This window comes from Amphiura filiformis, chromosome 13, assembly GCF_039555335.1.
Source record: "Amphiura filiformis chromosome 13, Afil_fr2py, whole genome shotgun sequence".
In the NCBI taxonomy this organism is placed as follows: domain Eukaryota; kingdom Metazoa; phylum Echinodermata; class Ophiuroidea; order Amphilepidida; family Amphiuridae; genus Amphiura; species Amphiura filiformis.
Window position 1 is genome coordinate 42467171 of NC_092640.1, and position 21682 is coordinate 42488852.

General features: G+C 36.9%; 1 protein-coding gene across 2 annotated transcripts in view; it reads left to right on the forward strand.

The window, feature by feature from the left end:
- Positions 1-3512: 3512 nt before the first annotated feature.
- Positions 3513-21682, forward strand: part of LOC140168382 (uncharacterized) — a 43486-nt gene continuing 25316 nt past the window's right edge. Inside the window, exons 1-5 of one of the 2 annotated variants that reach the window (XM_072191759.1) lie at positions 3513-3599; positions 7506-7626; positions 11909-11958; positions 14342-16606; positions 17418-17553. In XM_072191759.1, the coding sequence (XP_072047860.1) occupies positions 3575-3599; positions 7506-7626; positions 11909-11958; positions 14342-16606; positions 17418-17553 (2597 nt within the window). In that variant the 5' untranslated portion in view covers positions 3513-3574. Of the gene's footprint in view, positions 3600-4158; positions 4454-7505; positions 7627-11908; positions 11959-14341; positions 16607-17417; positions 17554-21682 lie in introns of those variants that run through there. The other variant, XM_072191760.1, reaches the window with a different exon arrangement.

Sequence of the window (21682 nt, forward strand, 5' to 3'; positions counted from 1 at the left end):
AATAATCATATTTCTTGGCAGACAACAAATTCGAGTTCAGCATACGCAAATTAACAAAAATAAGCTGGTTGCCAACTTTTACTCAAACTTGCCACTAGGAACGCGATTTTTCCAAAATAGAACCAGGCTATAAGACTTTTATCCAACTGTCAAATATTAATGTGCAAGGCAGCTTACAGGTGGTAGAAATAATTAAAAAAATATGTTTGTATTATAGTTAGCAACTATTTTAAACTGTTGCGATTTGGTAGTTCACAGCATCTTGCGAATGGTAGTGGGCTTGGAAAAATTGCATTGATAATTAATAGCGAATGTGTAGAAGAAGTCAAATATCACAGATATACTTTTGTAGGTCCTGTGATTCTTGAGTTATTGTGTAAAGAGGGCTGAAACAACAACACTTTTGTAAAACGTATATAACTCATTAACAACAATAAATCAAGCAAGTTTTCAAAGTATATGATTTGTAAAATGAACTTTTGCAAAACATCAAAGTGTTATTTGTCCATAATATATTGATTTAGATAATGAAAATCGATATACATGAACGTCCCTTATTTCATAATTCATCATAATTAACCTGCGTGTTAAAAGTATTATGTTTTTCAATGAAATACGAAGGATACACGAAATTATAGTTTGATAAAATATTATTGCTGAAATTATTGCTGTTATTCAACCATCCTTCTTGAGGGTTTTCATCGGTCGGACGCGTAGTTCCATCACCATCACCTGAGGAAACATGAACCGAGTTATCCTTCCACCTCCGCTACTGGTGTAGTCTGTGTTACAGACCGTGCATGATGCAGTCATGTCTACAGTAGAATTCATCTCGACCTTTGCAGGACTTAACCCCATTAAAAGCTATTAAACCAAGATAACACTCATTGAAACAGCTCAACTGATTAAATCGGATCTTCTCTGGTTGTGCACAAGTGTCTGTTTTCATGTGCGATATCGCAATAAAGCTGGTATTCATAGCTTCAGTTGGGTAACCGATTATAAAGGAAACGAAAGGAAACAATGGTATGTGTGGCTTTGTTCACGAAATCAGACAATGGCGTGCTTTTTGTAAACCAGCATTCTTGAAAATGAGCAACATAATGATTGTTGACTTAACACGGTTTGGAAATAATTTTTTCATATTTTTGGTGTTATCTGTCGTTTACATGTCCTTCCTAAAACACAAAAGTACGACCCTCTCCAAACACCTAAATTAGCTAAAAATTTAGGACATGTTACAAAACTATATTGTCTAGAATTTTAGAAGAGTACTTTTAATATTGGCCGGTTATTTTTCACACAGCGACGTTAACTAGGCAATGTACTATTACCTATAACATTAACTAAAACACCAAAGTACGAATATTTCCAAACATCTAAATTAGCTAAAAATTTAGGACATGTTAAAAACTATATTTTCTAGAACTTTAGAAGAGTACTTTTAATATTGGCCGGTTATTTTTCACACAGCGACGTTAACTAGTCATATCCCCATACTTTTAACGTAGGGCTATTTGTAGAGGTCACGCGTCAATGGGAAAGAGCACTGTGTATTGTGTATAGGAAAACGGACAGTAACTGCAGTATGGTACCTATATTATCCCTAGGGAGAGAAACTACTGGGAACCACGCACTCTCGGAAACCATAGTGGGCACTCGCCGCGAGCTTCGCGGCTCGAATTTTGACTTCACCGCTCACTCCCGCCCCCTTGATCGCGAGTCCGACACTAACGCGAGTCAGTCTTTGACAAAGACTACAACTGGTGCAGATGGGCGTATACTTTGATCAGTCTTATCATATGCGTAATATATTGCTGCTTTCAGTGTTCCGAGTAATTGGCGCTGGTCATCTACGTACGCGTACGCATATTCCAATGGTTGGTCGTTGATCTCTTGGTACTCATCGTGGTCATTTGTACCTGAAACCTCTGGGTCATATACTTGGTTAGCGTGATCGTTGCTGTTGTCAGTTCTTGTGTCAACTGGTATCCGATACCTCTGATTCACGGTGTTTACATCGTGAACTGCTCTTATGTTTGCTCCTAATGAAAACTGTAGAAGTGACGTCATAATCGGATTAACTACCATAACAATAGATGAATACATTTTTTGACTATATCGCCCGGCACTTAAAGCAGGTTCGCTTTGGTACTACCGGTAATATTATAAATTTTGTAACTGCAATTTGGCGTTTACCATGAAATTAACGCTGATATCTGGACATGCTCCTTTTAACAACAGACTGCAGATTTGCTCAGGATAGATGTCATATTCCTCTATGCGTCTCTTGACGATATAATTACTTTGCATTCATTGTGACAACATCAAAATTTTCGTCTGGAAACAGGGTTCCTGGCTAAGTTCGGAACAACTGTAGTCCTCAGTGTCGTATCAATATCTCATAAAAAGAGCACGACTATAGCGAGTTTGTTTATATTTCCCGCATGAAAGCTTGCGTCGACGTCTATATTATACTGCTTTGGATACGTTGATTGACAATTATTTTGATTAATACCAAAGGGAACACAGTAGTTTGACAATGGAGTGAAAGACCCATTATTGATTTGGCGTGGATATTAAAAGCACAGGCCCTTTGCGTGTATAGCAGAAAGTTATAAATAATAGAATGTTTGGAATTTTGTAACTAAAAAACTAATTGCATTCTGCATTATGTATATATTTATTTATTCCTATTTATTTCTTTGTTTAATAATTGACTTATTTATTTATTTGGTAGATTAGAATTACTATCAAACTTCTCACAGCTAATAGTTAGTTGGCTTAATGGTCATGCACTGAGTTTCACAATGGGTAGGTCCCGAGTTCGATTCCCAGCTCTGCCTATTTTTTTTCAAGGCTAGGAAATAATTGCAATTTTTGAACTGCTAACTTATTTGGCGCGCAATCTGAGCTAGGCTGTGTCTCTTACAGGCACACTGACTCTGGAATCCAAACCAGGTTCCCGCCCTCTATACATCCCTTAAAATTGAATTACCACATACTATTGATATAATGCACGGAAGTCATAGCTAAAGTTGAAGGGCATTTTATTTCCAATAACACTAAACCAGTATAATAGCTCACAGGAAACACTTGTAACAAATAACGGAATTTTGAAAGCACACACAACACATACAAACATTTATTGAGAGATATTACCCAAGTGCCTACTCAAGTTCTACTATTACTATTAGAATATAGGCTCTACCATATTAGAGACACTTTGTTTTGGGGAGAAAAGCAAAAAAATCGAGCAAAAAACAAATTAAAATCCCATTCCTCATGGAATACGAAACAAGGATCTAAAATATATATACGGACCATAAAAATGCATATCCATAAGGTCAACACTATAAGCCACACGATCAGCGCAGCATGGAACACGAGGTAATTAATATATACTTCTACATTGTGAGTGCGTTATGTGTTGTGAATGAGTCTCTTGCATAACAACTGCCACTTGCAGCGTCTACAACAAACTGCGTGTTTACACTGAGCATTCTGTATTTTTACCCGGCAATACCTGGTAACCCACAATCCGATTCAGGCAACAACCAGCACGTTTCTACTGATGCTTAAAATAAGGGTTGTGGTAAGTAAGTAAGTAAGGGTAAGTACTGAAAATATTTTTCTGACCCCAAGCTGCTTTTAAGGTCACGATGTGATACATAAAAAGTACATAAAAGAAGTTCAACACCCAGCAACCGTTAACCGTTGTGTTTCCACTGACAGAAATACAGGGTGTCACACCACATGGTCTATCTCATGAGGTGGATCACGGTTGCCGGGTCACCCGGGTGTCCACACCGCATCACTCTGAACCGATCTGTTTCCACTGAGCACATTAACCGGTAACACTCTAAACTAAACCACATTACTCGCCAACCGTTCCCCAGTAAACGCAGTATGACAAACTACGTTTACTCTATACCAAATATCAACAGAAGACAGGATCAACATAACTCTAACATACCACTAGTCCACATTTTTGTGGAAAAAAAGAGAAATATTTGACCTATTTTAACACCACGTTTATTTACGACAGAAAGTGGCCCAAATCAAAGTTATTACTTTATCACCCACTGCTCCAATATATTTTTGCACTATAGGCAGTCATTCGATGATGTCAATGCCTTTATGCGTTACCTAATTAAAACGCCCAGTCAGATGTATTTCACACCTGCCAAGCACAAGTCACCCAATTGGACGTTGAATGTACAATCCCATGAATATTGATTGGCAACATTTTCCAATATGTCAGCGCTCAAATCGGACACAATAGAACAATAGACCCTGCAGAGTGCGTTGGTTTGTGTGGAGTTAGCTGAATCAAACCGGCGTGGCGGTGGAAGAGACTAGTACCCTTCAGCTCAACAACGCTGTCTGTATTGTGTTTGCGCTTGATTTACTTTACTTATAAAAAGAACACAACTGGTCAGGTCTATTACAGGTAAGGAAGGAACGAGTAAAGTTATAAATATCAACATTTATGCAATTCAACTCAGTCTACATGAAACATGATAACCAAGCTAAAATTGAATTCACCGTACAATAGGATACATTGTATACATCGGCAACTAGTCAGACCTATACATGTACATGTATACTAGTCAGTCATATCGAAACCATTGCATTGTAAGTTATATTTCCGTTTGATCAATGTTTTTATTTTTTCCGGTTTCGCGTTTCTCTTTGAGAAATGGGCCAATTTTTCCTAACAAAAATACCCAAAAATATCGGTAAAATATGTTTGCAAAGAATGGTAGAATTGTGTGATTAGCACTTTAGGTTAGTGCAACTATTTAATTATGTGTATAAAAATGTACATTTTCAAAGTTCCGAACATCTCATGCTTATTCTTAGTGAGTTTGATTAAATAGGAACATGTAGCATTTTTTAATCTATAACTTTGGTTTAATATCCATGTATGATTACTACAAAATGTCATCAAATTGTCACAGAACAGTTCTTTTAAAATGCTTATCGCCATTGTAAATCTGTCATCACGGCCGAAAACAAAATCTTTAAATTACTTTTGATTGGAAAGAATTACATTTTCATTATTGTCATAACAATGTCCAATTGTCCAAACTTTGGTTACATGTGGGCAAAATGAAAATTGAAACAAAAATCACATGATTTTACAAATTTCGTTGTCTGCTCACTGATCATCTCTTTCCTTGTTGTTCTTTAACATAGATATATATATAGCAAGCTTCCGCTATGTGTGGTAAATTGCAACTTTGGTTACTTTGGTTTCCGTGCCTGCTCAATGATCGACTCTCTTCCTTGTTTTTCTTATCACCGTTTTGTTTTGTTGTTTGTAAAATTTAAACAAAAATCACACAATTTTACAAGATTCCTTCTCTGCTCACTGATAATGCTGATCATCATTCTTCCTTTTTGTTGCAGATAAAGGTTTTGAATAATCATTTTTGGATATTAAGTTTTATGCATAATAATGTTACTGTTAACTGAATTGTGTCAATACTAATTGAATCCCATACTAAACGCTTATTTTGTAAACAGATAGTACTCTGTGATTATTTATGGATGAAAATGCTATCATTGAAATAATTAATACATTAAACATACATTTTGTTTTGTAGTTGGCACCCTACCGGCTAGTATTGATAACTATTGATAACTGAATTGTGTGCATGACTAATTGAACATGATACTAAAGGCATATTTTGTAAACAGATTATTTATAGATGAAAACTAAGGAAAATGCGCTCAATGAAATGTTAAACATACATTTTATTTTGTCAACGATGCAAATCCGTTCACAAATGAAGTTTTAGGACCTATAATATCTGACATTAAACTCTACTTTTGCACAATAAACCCAGTAGTTGGCACCCTACTGGCTAGTATTGATAGCTACTGATAACTGAATTGTATGCATGACTAATTAAATCTGATACTAAGCACTTATTTTGTATACAGATTATTTATGGATAAAAATTAAGGAAAATGATATCAATGAAACAATTAAGATGTTAATTATTACCTTTTGTTTTGTCAACGATGAAAATCTGTTCATAAATAAAGTTTTTAGAAGAAAATACAGCATTGCATTGAGTAATCAGTCTATTTAATTATAATGTGTTTGTAACGAACAGTAAACTATACATTGCGAATAAATATATTTTAAATAAAATGATATGCTTTTAAGGGATTATAGGTGCCATTTTTTTTTTGCATTTTTCAGTTTTGGTCATTAAATTAAGAAACTGCAGTGTACTAAAAGGTAAAAGACTGTACTGGTAAAAGACAGAAAAGGCAAAAAGACAGAAGTTTGGAGTTATGAATGAGAGAGTTATGGACATGGTAGGTCTAAGCGCGAAAATGTTGACGGTCAGATCAAGGTCATCCGAGGTGAATTGAGTATAGATTGTCAGATTGTCGATCATAATTCTGCGCCAAAATAATATTGGTAAAGTTCATTTGAGTTCGACTAAATATATATTGTTGAATTGTCAGAAGGTTCAAAGTCGTGTCAAGGTCATTTGATATCAACTGAGTATTGATTGTCAGATTGTCATAAAACGTTGTGCATGTAATCATAATTAAGTGTCAACACCATCAAGGTTAAAAGTAGATAGTTGGATTGTCAAGAAACTTGGTTGATATGATCACCCTTGAGCAGCAAACATTCTTAAGGTCGTCTGAATATAGATTGTTGGCTTGTCATGAAACTCGGTGGATGTGATTTTCATTGAGCCCTTTGTTACAAGTATGAATTAATATTTAGCACACATTTTTCATTTCAGCTTTGAACATAAATTCTTGAGTATTTCCTAGTATGTCTTTGGAGGTATTTACCAATAAATGCCGATATTTTCAACCCGGTTAGTTGTGCCACACACAAAAAATTACTAGCATACCAAGTAATTGTCAATGCAAAATTATGAAACATGATCTTCATCCATCGTGTTGTATTTTTTCTAGACAATTCTTGCTGGCATTAATACTAACGGCTCACGTTTTACTCCACTTTTGTAGCACCTTAAATTCTTTTTGACATTGGAGTGGACTTTGGTGAAAATCTGTGAAATTGAGTAAATCAATTATTAAAGGGTTTCCGCTCACAGAATAACTTTTCACGAAATACTTTCCAGTTCAAAGCTAAAGTATGATGAAAATGGAACTATTTCGCGCGAAGTGCGTGAAAATTTTGAAATTTAAAAGCTGAAATAGTCAAATATGAGGTTAATTTTTTCACTAACTGTGACAAAGAAATTAAAATCTTGACATCATTTTTAATCTGGTCCGAGGTGGAGTATTATTTATTTATTTATTTTTTGCTCACCATTAAATATCAAAGGGGCGTCCCTTATTTATAAAAATAATGTATAAAAGAATTATTTTCAGGTGGGTGGCATTTGCATGTTGCATGCACTGAAACCTAATTTTTGGCAGTATATAATTATATTCTAACCAACCGGATGATCTAATTGTCAACTTTTGCTTGTTTGTAAATTTTGTTTGTTTTCTAGACTTAAGGACACCTTGTCCAATAATGATTGCCAGTGGCGTAATGGGAGTTAGCACCAACCATTACACAATGCTGCTATTCCTTATGATTTTCGTGGTGAATATAGGAACCAGCTACCAGCAGTAAGTCATTTTTAAAGGAGTCGAACCTATCTCTCTTTCGTTAGCGATTATGCCTGACTCTACCGTGACATGTTGCTGTGGGGGATCGCCACACCTCCTCCACAGCGAGTCTGTTATCTTCCCAGCATTAATAAGCATGCCGGTACCCATTTATACACAAACTCGCAACCTTCTGATTATGCGTCGGAACCCGTTCCACTTGGCCACCGTGCTCCCAAGTCATTTCTAAAATTGGGATATTGTAACCACAGGCAACTACCTTGGACTATATTTATAAATACTTATTTATAAATACACACGTGAACCATGGGCACGACATACCAAGTCCAGCAAGCGTGACCAAATCCTCATGCCATTGAAAAGGATACCAACTGTTTAGATAAATATCATCAAATTTAAGTATTGATTTTGATTTAAACTTTTGATCCAAACACAAAGAAATACGGAAGTTTCAGATGGTAATCCATCTTTCATCAGCAAGTGAGTGACTGTATCAGGTCGTGATCCTTTTGACCTTTGATCTTATAAGAGACTTGTAGACTCCTGAAGTTTGAACCGGACCACCGGTCCCTGTCTTTGTTGAGAGATGGTTGGTTACCTTTGATATGAACAGCATCTTTGACTCCACGTTGAAACCACCTACTATCTCTGTTGAGTATGTGAACTTCATCCAAGTCCACGAAATGTCCAGGAGACTCGATGTGAATGTGGTTTGAGACCTTTGATGGTGTACTTCTAGGCAATGTGGAAATATGATGTTTAGTTTTTTCGACAAGAGGTGATAAAATGTACGCTACTAATTTGGAGTACTGACACAAGATTTTTCTTGTATCTGGTGGTAGGATCGCGTTTTCCTAACTTTTTGTATGTGTTGGTATCCCCAAGCAAACCTTCACACTTTTGGTGATATTCACTGGTGTCCAAAATCACACATAAACGGCCTTTATCGGCAGGTAAAATGCGAATGATCTTTCCTTAGGTCCTGAAACGCTTTTCTTTCATCTATACTAATGTTAGAATCAATTTTACTTTGGTTTACTTACGAGATTGACAACTTTTGAACGCAATTCTTCACAATTCATTACAAAGAAGGGGACCGGTTCAAAATTCCACAAGTCTGCGAGTCTGTTATCAGATCAAAGGTAAAAAAGATCACGACCTGATACAGTCACTCACTCGCAGATTAAAGATGGAGTACCATTTGAAAATTCCGAGGTAGGAATAATTTCTTTGTGTTTGGATCAAACGTTTAAATCAAAATCATGATTTATAACAACACAGATGAATTTTAATGAAAATGTAAGTATTATGTGAATAGCAAAATTATTACACATGGGGGAATTCCTAATTTCTAATATGTTATCAAAAACAAAATTTTGTATTAGCTGACGAAATTTTTTTATAGACGGAAAAGTTTCCAATATAATCACAAAGTTGAACAAAGCAGACAACTTTGCTGCACAGTCTGCATTTGTACCGCCTTTGAATTCAAATGTACAGGAAGACTACCCGCTATGTATATAGAAGGTCACTTGGAGACAGTTGTTATGATAGCGCGGAGGTAGTCACTTGCGTAATTTATAAATACGTATTTATAAATATAGTCAAAGCATACTGACAGGACCAGCTTGAGGCATATGTCAGGACCTTCTGCCCATATCTTTTTTTCCCATAAAATGAATTGGCAGATCAGATTGTGCCCCCTCAGACACTGTGTCTGCCGCCCTATCTCAATTACCACAAGTACGAGGTTGGTTGTGTGTGTGTGTGGGTTGGGAGGGGGCTGGTTACAGAAAGCAACATTATATGCATCTCAATCTTTATGTGGCAGTGAATTGTATTTAGAAAACAAAAATAAGGTAAGTGTAAGTGTATAACATGTAAGTGTATAACGTAATATATAGATGTCGAGCCATATCTTGAGAGGTAAATATCAATGCTCACTGTAGAGGTAAATAACAATTTGTCAGGTTTTGACGCATTTACAGGGCGTATCAGATCCTGCCCGCTACTATAATGAATTTACTGGAACAAACACGCAATTTGTAATTTTAATGATAATACGAGCCTAAGCATGCCAAGTACGGACAATTGTGGCCTAAAACCAAACCAAAGGGGAGGGCCGGTCGGTACACCACTGCGCATTTATCGCTTGTTTATAAGGGCCCGGTGCTCAATCTCGCCGACTAAGTCAATGTCGTCTTGAAACATTTCGATAGCTCTCCTGCGTCTTGCAGTTTCAAGACGCAGCGCGCCGATGCATTAATATAGTGCAGCCATATCACTGGTTGCGTCTTGGCGACCAATTATGGGCATCGACTTCGCTGCATCTTGCCATCGTCTTGCTCTGTGGTTTCCCCATTTATTTTCCGAAACCTTTATATTAATGTTTATTGTAGTGGTTTAATCACCGGGAGTAGTTTGTTGATTGTTATGGCATTGTTGTCAAATGTTGTCAAATTTTGTAAGCCGGTTGCGTGAAAATGTTCCTCAAGTTCAATGGATTCAGGAAAAGATTAGTTTTTACTATCTGCGATGTCAAGTTCAGAAGATAAATTATAAATAAATACAAATTCCATTGAATACTATGGCATCCTACATATCATTTTACTCATTGCTGTGTAATATGCAAACTAGACATCGAAAATAGTGCAAACTTTTTCTGAAACCTCTTTAACTAGGCGAATAATTTGCCACAACTTTTACGAACATTTGAGCAACTTTGACTTTTGACCCATACACAATAAGCAAATCGACCTGTGACCTTTTGTGCCCCATAACTTCTTAACGATAGGTCAAACACGCACAAACCTTATATTTCTGGGATGCATAGGACCAGACTCGTAGTTTGACATGTGTTATTGGAATCAAATTAATTTTTCCCCCAATGCGATCCTATGGGGTCATTTGGGGTCTTTTTGAGCGTCACGGTCTCAATATATTGCTTGGCAGACAACAGATTCGAGTTCAGCATACCCAAATTAACAAAAATAAACTGGTTGCCAACTTTTACGCAAATTTGCCGCTAGGAATGCGATTTTTCAAAAATAGAACCAGTCTAAGAGGACCCCCAGCTACTATGGGTTGCTAGAAGGAGTGTAGTGGTCAGTCACCACTTAGGCCTACTTATTGAATTTATAGTCTTCCTATAGGCTAATAATGAGACTACCGTGATTAATAATATTTAAAATATGCTGCGAGGGTGAAGCTGTTGAAACCTTGTGAAATTTGGAGATTGGTTTAAATCTGGTCAAATCATTAGTAAAATATATGACAAGTTTGTAAATCATATTTCGTTAATAACACGACACGGTGCAAAATAACAGTTTACTATAAACCGTCCTACACGTGAATCACTTCACATGTGTATAGTGACGCAGGATATCAAAAAATCCTGAGCACTACCTGCCGATTTAACATTGCCTCTGATTGGTCAATTACATGATGTCTTCATTTTAATCCCCAATCAGAATGGAGCTTTGCAAATAATTCTAAAATTCTGAAATTATTCTAACAATGTTGCCGATTGGTCCAATTGATAATAAAAACTTCTTTTTGACCAATCGGCAGGTATTTCTCATGGGGTTAAGGGGACAGAGTTGAAAATCACAAGACTGTAGATCATTTCAATCACCATGATTCATTTTTAAAAATGGACCTACGGAACACATTTAAATCAGGGGTCATGCATGGGGAAATATTCAGTACTCAGAGTCCGAATTGATGAAAACTGTACATTCCTCAGGTCATATGGATTGAGGACAAGTTTAGTTTGACCTATCTGTGATGAACCGTTTTCGAGTTATAAGCAAAAAATATCAAAGGTCAAGTTTTAACATCTACATGGGTCAAATTAGACATTTGCTCCAATTTTTTTATCTCAAATTGTTCCTATTAACCCTAGAACTACGAAAAGGGGTTGTACCAACCCCCCTATGGTTTTTCATCCATCATAAAAAAATCGCGTCTTTACGCCCAAACGAATTAAGCTAATCGTAGATCCATCCTTTGCGCTCATTTTAGTGATAAAATGTATACCCCAGCAGCTTACCCGTGGGTAGGACCGACCATCAAAGATGACCATAGGGGGGGATGCCCACCATAGGTTTCTACAGTAGAACCCATGATTATTTTCATTTCGCTCTTGTTAAATTAGGAATACTGTTTTTAACTGAATTTACAAGCACCAATGTAAAGGTTTAAAAACAAATTAAGATTCTACATTTGTTTTCAGGTTTAATTACTTCGACAAGTTATAATAACTACATTCTATTTCCTACAGATCTTGTACAGGCCCTGCTGCAGGAGTAGGGAACCGATGCAGATTTGGTGGTAAGCAGATTTGTGCATGCTCAGTCAACTGTAATTGAATACAGGAATACAAAACCCACCCAAGTCCATACTTTGGCCAAATTGAGTTAAGCATGGGAAATTGTTGCTATACATAGACCTGTTTTATGTATGAAAGAACAACTCAAATTCATCCTCTATGTCTAATGGGCATGTGAAAAATACAGTTAGCAACCTGGACAACCGATTCTTTTGTTCTGCAAGGCTCACTCAGTCATTTAATGAGGCAATACAAACGATCGAATTTGGTGTTGAAATGAGCTAAATTTTGCGTTACACCTTTTCATTGTAAAATTAATTTTCTCGGCCAAATGAAAAGCAATCCTTTTCATTGTTTCAGTAAATGTCAGGAAAAACTGTAGTGCTTGATACTGTATTTTTTTTCAAATCCTAGTGTTAAACTTAGGCGTGAACTTTCTAACGCACATCACCGTGAGCGATATATCATAGTTTTGTCCGAATTTCCGTTTTGATTTCACCATCTTTCACTGTCGGCTGAAAAATTTCAAAATCAACACGTGAAATCTAAGGCTAGTACTAGCATTGTGGATCGATATCCCTGGGTTTAATAGGAATACCGGCATGGCTATAGTGTTGCCAGAACTTCAATATAGCAAAGAAATTCCCAGACCTATAGCGCTCCTACTGATCATGTTTAACCAGAACACCCAATTGGGGATTTAATCGCTGGTCGGGCAATTTGCTTTCAATGAAAAATTGACCTGGATAACAACAAAGGAAATATCGACTATTTCTGCTGGTTGCTCTCGAGATAAAAGTACTCACCATTACCTACTTTTACTTAGTTTGACATTTTCGGAGCATGAATGGAAAAAGGGTAAAACAAAAACGGAAATTCTGACAAAACTATAACATATAGACCCACACGATGTGCTTTACAGAGGTGGGAAATATCTTTCTTTAGCAAACTATGTTAGTTTGAGACGCTAAAACATGAATTCCGTAAAAAGCTCGCAGGAGAATTCAAGGCCTATAAAAATAAAAAATATCACACTAAAAGACACAATTTGATGCTTAATTTTAACACCAGGATTTAAAAAAAATGTATATCCAAGCACCAAGTTTTTAACTGACATTACTGAAGAAAAAAAAATATTGCTTTATATTTGACCGAGAAAATTAATTTCATAGCAAAAAGGTGTATCTCTGAATTGTGCTGATTTTTACATGTATCGATCGACTTTTAGCGCGACTAAGCATTTCTAAAGAATTGGTTGTCCAGGCGGCTGACTGAATAGCATGTATGAAGAAACCACCCAAATCAAGGACTTGAGTCTTGTAACACATTGATTGAAATCCAGTATGTATAAAAGTCCACTTGTAACACATTCATTGCTGGAGAGTGACTTTTTAAAAACAAAATGGGTTTAATCAAGGAAATTGTGTGGTTTACATTACATGGCAGTATGCTTATCAACATTATACATAACTGTGTGCTTTATTTTGTATTATCTTACTAGTGGTAATCTCATTCCAACATTGTTGTCTTTGTATATGATTCAAAAAACCACCCAAGTCCAGCATTTAAAATGAACCCCACGAATTCCTTGAAATGCTAATCGTCATACTTAATACAGTTTAACGCACTCATTTGCACGTAAAACTTACCACATTGACCAGGTAAATCTAACTGAAGGAATTAAAATGATACACATGGTGTTTTTTTCAAAATCACTTCCCATGGACTTGGGTGGGTTTTAAATTCATATATTCAATTGTCAGACCAGATATTTCCTATAAAATTTGGTTACAATATTATTTCAACATAACAACTCAATTGCAATATAACCAGTTGTATTTATTTCTTCATCATGTTCATAGAAAATTGTTACATTATACATGTAATGAGATATGGCTGCATCGTGTTATGTATTCTGAAATAAATATTTTTAAGCATTAAAGAGGTTGTTGCACATTAGCTTAAAAATGGTCTTTCTTACATTTGTTTCTTCTTTCCATCTTTGGAAGCATTGCCCCAGGGGCGTAGTAAAGGGGGACAAAAATATATTATCGCCGTGGGATATATACATCTACCGTTTTTAGAGAGATTGTACATGTCAAGACTTCGAGCTTTAAAAAAAGGCCTTTTTTCTATTTTTCACAATTTCAGCCCATGATCGGGGTGAACATTTGTGGAAAACGGGCTCCTTGCCACTTTTCTTTTCCTTTGCCCTTTCTTTCCTTTCTTGTTAGAGGGCCATTTTTTCTTAATTTTTGTCATGGGGCACTCTGCCACCCGTCCCCCGCTGGCTACGCTACTGCATTAACCCCCTCCCCCACTGGCTACGCCTTGTTGAGCTTGACAGTGTAAATCTATTACGTCTGTGTCCATGTTTGATTACAGATGCTGCGGTATGCTGTGTTGGTGAAGCAACATGTAGTTCTATAACAGATTATTGTGAATGCCCACTTGGAAAGACTGGACCTTTATGTGATCAAGTATGTCCTTTGAACTCAGATGGGACAGCTTGTGAGAGTGACTGTGGCAACAACACATGCTTTCAGAGTAGTCGGTGCGGGCAACAGACAGATGTACTGTGTATATGTAATCCTCAATATGAGGGTCACAATTGTGAGCGGTGTATAGTTGGCTTCAAAGGAACCTACTGTGATGTTGCTTGTCCTGTTGCATCTGATAGTGTATCATGTGAGATTGTCTGTTCTCGAAATCCTTGTAGTCAATATGGTACTTGCATACAATCTCAAAGTGGATGTCAATGTAAGCAAGGTGCAAAAGGGATAAACTGTGAAATCACATGTCCTACTTCAGCAACGCTCACCTGTGAGATATCTTGCATTGATAATTATTGTCATACTTCGCACACATGCAGAGAAACTGCGACAGGATGTCAATGTATTGCAAGTCATTATGATGCAACATGTGACAGAACATGTCTAGCCCCTGGGTTCACTGGCTTGGAATGTACCATTGCCTGTCCATTAGGAAGCGATCTTATGACCTGTGAATCAGACTGTACAAGTAATCCATGCCACCAAACAAATACCTGTCGACAAACTTCAGCTGGATGTCATTGCTTACCAGGATACAATGGTCCAAACTGCAACCTTTGTAACCCACGAGAAGTCGTAGACGAATGCAGGGGATTTTGTGAATACAACGGTTATCCGTGTCAATCCGGTAGTTACTGTGATATAACCAATGGACAATGTACTTGTCCAGATGGACTGTCAGGAAGTGCTTGCCAATATTGTGAAGATGGTTACCAAGGTGGTTGCTCACAGTTCTGTGAATCAGATTGCTATGGAAGCAACTGGGTGTGTAACACAAAAACAGGATCATGTGAATGTGCTACTGGTTTCTCTGGCGACAACTGTAGGACTTGTGATCCTGGCACTCATCTGCAACAATGTAGGGACTTCTGCCCTGATAGCTGTGATACAGGAATCATGTGTGATATTACCACAAGGGAATGTGTCTGTACACCAGGATTTTCAGGTTCCTCTTGTGAATTTTGCCATCCCTCAGAACATCCAAACCAGTGCAGAGAGTATTGTGAATATAGAGGCTATGCATGTGAATCTGGTTCATCATGTTTAATCACTACAGGAAAATGTGCATGTCCTAAAGGTCAAGATGGAAGTACGTGTGAGTATTGTACTTCCAGTATGCACTATTTAGAGTGTAAGAACTTCTGTCCTCTAGGGTGTTATGGTACATACCAAATATGTAATACACAGACTTCACAGTGTGAGTGCTATGGTGGTTTTACAGGTACAGATTGTGATTTGTGTGACCCTACTGACCATCAACGTAGTTGTCTCGAATTCTGCCCACACGTATGTTCAGTGGGAACTTTTTGTGATATAAACACAAGAACATGTACTTGTGAAGATGGATATTTAGGAGATCAGTGCATGTATTGTCGTCCAAGTCTTAATCCTCAGCGATGTACCCAAGACTGCAGTTACGATTGTGAAAAAGGAGACTGTTACGTTCCTACAGGAGAGTGTGTGTGTTATCCAGGTTTTAGTGGTCCTGACTGCAGTTTATGTGAACCACTGGAAACAAACAATTACTGTAGAAATTACTGTGATATGGAATGCCTAAATGGAGGTCTGTGTGATGTTTATGATGGTACCTGCTATTGCAAAAATACACATTACAGTGGTAGTGACTGCAGTCTATGTAACAAGACGCTAGAAGCTGGTGCATGTCGTAGGAAATGTGGTCAAGAATGTCTCAATGGTGGACTTTGCAATACATCTTCACTGGTGTGTGTATGCTCTCCTGGGTATGTCTTAGGTGACTGCAGTTGGTGCGATCCACAGGAGGATTCAAACCAGTGTCTTCAACACTGCAACGTTGAATGTCTTCGTAATGGACATTGTGATACTCTCACAGGTGCCTGTGAATGTCAGGAGAATTACACGGGATCTGACTGTGGTTTATGTATACCACGCTTACACCCAGACAGGTGTCACAACTACTGTGGTGTTGAATGTAAGAATAATGCCACTTGTGATACACAGTCTAGATCTTGCATCTGCCCTCGTGGATACAATGGATCTGATTGCTCCGAGTTATGTGTGGAATGTAGAGTGCCTATTTGTGATCTGGCAACTGAACAGTGTGAAGATGCAACTCAAGGTAATTCTTTACTTTTTTAACTTCCTTCTTCTGTCCGTCCCTCCGTCCCTCCATCCATCCATCCATCCATCCATCCATCCATCCATCCATAATGATCGATCCATGGAAAGGACTGGCAACGGTGTCGGTGTGGTAATCTACACCAAGGCCAAGGAAGCTGAAGTATTAAGGGGTTGGTCACCCACGTTTACACAGTGATTTTGTGGGGCCTGCGAAGACATCAGACAACCCCAATTGCATTCTGAATACGAGGAACGTCATTCTGATATCAAATAAACTTGATTTTTTTTTTAAACTCGCGATATAATACAAATATTATGGCAAATTATTAAAAATTGATATTTTTTACATTTTCGATATTTAACAGTCCTTGAAGTAAACTTTTTTATCTAATATAATGTACTAATAGTGTATGTAGCTGGAAGGAAAATTATAGGTATGTCTGATGTGCTCTCGGGTCTCATACTACGCAAACGTCGCTACTACCCAGTTTCTCAAAATGTGGCCTTAAATTTGGCCTTGAAATTATCATCGGAAACACGAAATTCATAGTGCATCTTAAAGGTAAAGGTGAATTATTGTTACTTTCCCATTGCTGTTTTTATGGTCTTAATCAGATTCTCTCTAGGAGTGTATAAATTGGGTCACCGTGTTACTGAGCCTATACGATTTGGGATTATTTTTTCATTTAACAACGGGAGAAAAAATAGAGGAACTGATTAATTAGCACTTCTTTTCAGGATTCATGTTATATCATAAGATGTATGTCTTCTTGTCAAAAAATTAATAAATCATTTTTCCTCATGTCAAGGTACTGACCTTGATCATGTCAAGGACCTTGATCGTTTCCCCTCAAGCCCGCCCTCAAGAGGTGCCATTGGAGGAGGTATTGCTGGTGCATTGCTTATTGTCATCTTTGCACTCGTAGCCGTTCTGTTTATTTACAGGTAAGATACGTATCGGTGTCAGTTTATCGTAGAGGTTTGTGGGTGGGCAACTATGTAGGTATGTGGGTGACTTAATAAATTTCTCACACAAAATTAAGTTTACACTTCGAAAAGAGCCCATTATTTTTAAACTCCGGTCTCAAAGCAATAACATTGGTTTTACCCTAGCTCCTCACTTACAAAGAAGAACAATTTACACAAAACACACTGCTTCAGTCAAGATTGACCAAAGAAAAAGTGTTATTTCTTTTTGTTTTGCTTGTTGGATTCTTTCCTTATAATCAGTTGTTCCTAAGCTTATCTATATATTAATTGAAGTATTACTCATTATAAAATCCATTTCTTGTATATATTACCTATTGTAAAAGTGTCTTCGGATTCGGTTCACTGGTTTAGAAAACAAAGACTATCATGTAATCATATCATAATCTAATCCACTCCAAATTTCTACACAAAACTGCCATTCAGGAGGAAAAGAGTGAAAACAGTGTTTCTTACTCAATTAGTGAGTAATATTCTGGTGTAGTATGACATTTTCAAAAAGACGATAGGATGTTCTACAGTACAGGGTGTATCAAAATAAAGTATACAGTTCGAAAAAATGCCTCTAGATTAAAAAGTATGTTGTATGTGGTCAAAATACTTTAGTTGATAGCTGAATCAACATTTTTCCTCAGTTCCTCAAGGACTCAGTGGCTATTTTTGTGAGCCGAGAAAAATGCAGTTGCGCGAAGCCAAAAAGCAACATGAAAATCACATGTTTGACCACTTTGTTTACAGTAATTAGCAATCTTAGTCTTCCACATGGCCACCATTCCTCTGTATGCAGATATCAGCTCTCCTCAACACGGCATTCACACTACGTTTTACGAGAGGTATGTCGTGCCTGGGGATGTCAACTTGTGCAATTATGTATCTCTGGAGTCTGCAGCAGATCTTTGGGGCCATTCCACTTGATGCTTGAAATCAATCACACGATTACCAAGCATTTTTGCAAGGTGTTCTGTCAATTATTGTAATGAGAGTGGTGAAACTGGGATTTGCATGTTATTTTAATTGACTTCACGTAACAGCTTTTTACACGGCTCACAAAAATAACTAAGTCCTTAATGCTCTGCGTGCTAGCCATGCGCTTCAACGGAAAAAGTTCAAGTTTTGAAATATTTTCTCAAAATATCAAGAGCTATCTTAAGAACTACTGAACCAATACTAGGCTTGTTTGTACTCATTTTAATGCATTTGTCATGCTGATTCCAAATATGGTCATAAAAATTTACATATCTGAAATTTTTTTAATTTTTAAAAAAAAATTGAAACTTGTCGTCTGCAGTCGACACCCGCGTGAAGAGAGTTAATAATGGTCACACGCCAGTGATATTACAGTTGTGGGAGGACAAGATGTTGATTCAAGTATCAACTAAAGTAAAGTTGTTTTCTTTAAGGGCTGGGGTATGAACGTTTGGACAGTATTTATTTTGGGACATTAGAGCACATCAGACATATCGAATTGCATTCTGAATATGAAGAATGTCATTCTGATATCAAATAATTTTGATTTTTGAAATTCGCAATTTAATACACATTTTATGGCAAATCATTAAAATTGATATTTTTGATATTTAACAGTACTTGAAGTAAACTTTATAAATCTGATGATTTATACTTAAAGTGTATGTAGGTGGGATGAAAAAGCCGACGATCAATTAAAAATGTTGACCTTTCGTATTGAAGATATGGATTTTTTTTCCCAAAACACCAAAAAAAATTAGGTAAAAAAAAAAAAAAAATCCATATCTTCAATATGAAAGGTCAAAATTTTCAATTGACCGTCGGCTTTTCCTCCTGCTACATACACTTTAAGAATATATCATTAGATTTATATAATTTACTTCGAGGACTGTTATATATCAAAAATTTGAAAAATATCAAATTTTTATAATTTGTCATAAAATTTGTATTATATTGTGATTTAAAAAAATGAAAATTATTTGATATCAGAAAGACATGCTTCGTATTCAGAATGCAATTCGATAGGTCTGAGGTGCTCTCATGTCCCACAAAAAATACTGTCGAAACGCAATAAACGCTCATTTTGGATCCCTTAAACTTCCGTGGTCGTGCCTAGGCGTATCGCGTACACGAGCGTACACACAGAAAAGATAAACAATCACGCTGATTGGCTGATTAACGCACTTGACAACAAGTCGGTTGGCCCATTGGTTGTCTGGTCGGCGCGTATTAGGCGACCTTGTCACTTTTACGCGATCGCAATTCACCAGCGCGTACCCAGACCACGGAAGTTTAAAAAAAAAACTTTATGTCGACCTAATACCTGTTACTTTTTAATCTAGTAATATCCTTTGAACTGTATACTTTATTTTGATTCACCCTGTATAATCTATAAAAATGTTGATTTCACGGATCGATGTTGATAAATCAAAGGCTCATGCATCACATATATTGTATTCCCACCAACCTGCGTTTACGGACGACAAAATGTTGATGTCGAAGAAATACCAGTTTCTTCCAAACTACTGAGTCGATTCTAATGAGCATTTTATAGAAGTTAAATAGACATTTTAATATTTCCTGAATAGTTTATTTAACAACAACAGCAACAACATCAAATTCTGTCAGATTTATTGGAATCGGTTCGTGACGTATGAAAACAAAGACTATTATTTAACATCCATCAATCATGACATGAGTATTATAGTATAGTCTTGCTAGTGATTTCCAGTTTATTTGTGGATGCATGTGTATATACCCGGGGACAAAATCATGAAGGTTCGTGCTTTGATGGTTACCAGTAGTGTATCTGGCAGGACCGGAGCCAGAGTGAGCCCCCTTCTCCAGCTCCTTAGCCAGAGTGAGCCCCTTCCACCAACTCCTTCAAAATCTATTTACCGGGCTTGTCAGTTCCATCAACCGGGCAGAAATCGACCAGAATTCGGTAGCTGTAAGACAGAAAAGGCAGACAAGTTTGGAGTGATGAATAAGAGAGTTTACAGGAAGCTATGGATATTTTAATATGTTGGAGTTAATGTTTAAGGACGCATGTTCCCATTTATTGATGGTTTGCTGGATAACCATCAAAATTGGTGGACGTGATTACCGAAAGTGGTCATGGTCATGTCAAGGTTATCAAAGTATATATTGTTGGGTTGTCTTCAAACATGGTGGATGTGATCACTATCGAGTGCAAAAAATGGTCAAGGTCATGTCAAGGTTATCCGAGTATAGGTTGTTGGATTGTCATCAAACATGGTGGATATGGTCACCATCAAGTACTAAAAATGGCCAAGGTCATGTTAAGGTCATCCGAGTATAGGTTATTTGATTGTCATCAAACTTGGTGAATGTGATCACTATCGAGTGCCGAAAATGATCAAGCTCATGTCAAGGTCATGGATTGTCATCAAACAGCACAAGGCTCCAAACCCTTGAGATTCCCACAATTCTTTCTCGTTTTGATTATCTGCGCATTATGTTTGCTGTTTAAAGAAACTGAACAAAAATGTGTTGTTCAACGATGTTTTTCTGCATCATATATGTTTGCTGTCTGTGGAATAAATAAAATATTAGCTGGGCTGACTATATCAAGCTTAATACGGTTTCCTCCAGACAAGCAGTCAACATAGCTTTCCTGCATTTCCATCGCAGCCGAACTGATGCTTTCCATAATTCCCTCTATGTCGGTTTCCCTACTAAGGTTATGGTCCACCTTACCAAATGATGTCTCCAGTGAAATTGTATTTGGTTTGTTTTCTTTTTTGCGCAAATTGCGTAGTTGTATGTACCTTTATCAGTAATATGTTGTGTGTGGGTTTTATTTTTTAAATCTTTTTTTTTTTATATATAAATATTTTTCTTTTTCGTCAATGGGGTTATCGGAGACACACTTTAAAGTGATTTCGTTGGCTATTAGGGAATCCGCTAGGGATCCCGTTGACTGCATATTTTTGTATATATATTTATTTTCTCTGCTTTTGTATGTATTTCTTGCCTGGTTTATCAATAAATCATTTCAATCAAAATCAAACTTGGTGGATGTGATCACATCAATGTTCAGGTTGGGTAATTCATAGTTATTGCGTAATTGGTACATTCCACTTTTCTTTTTTCAAAT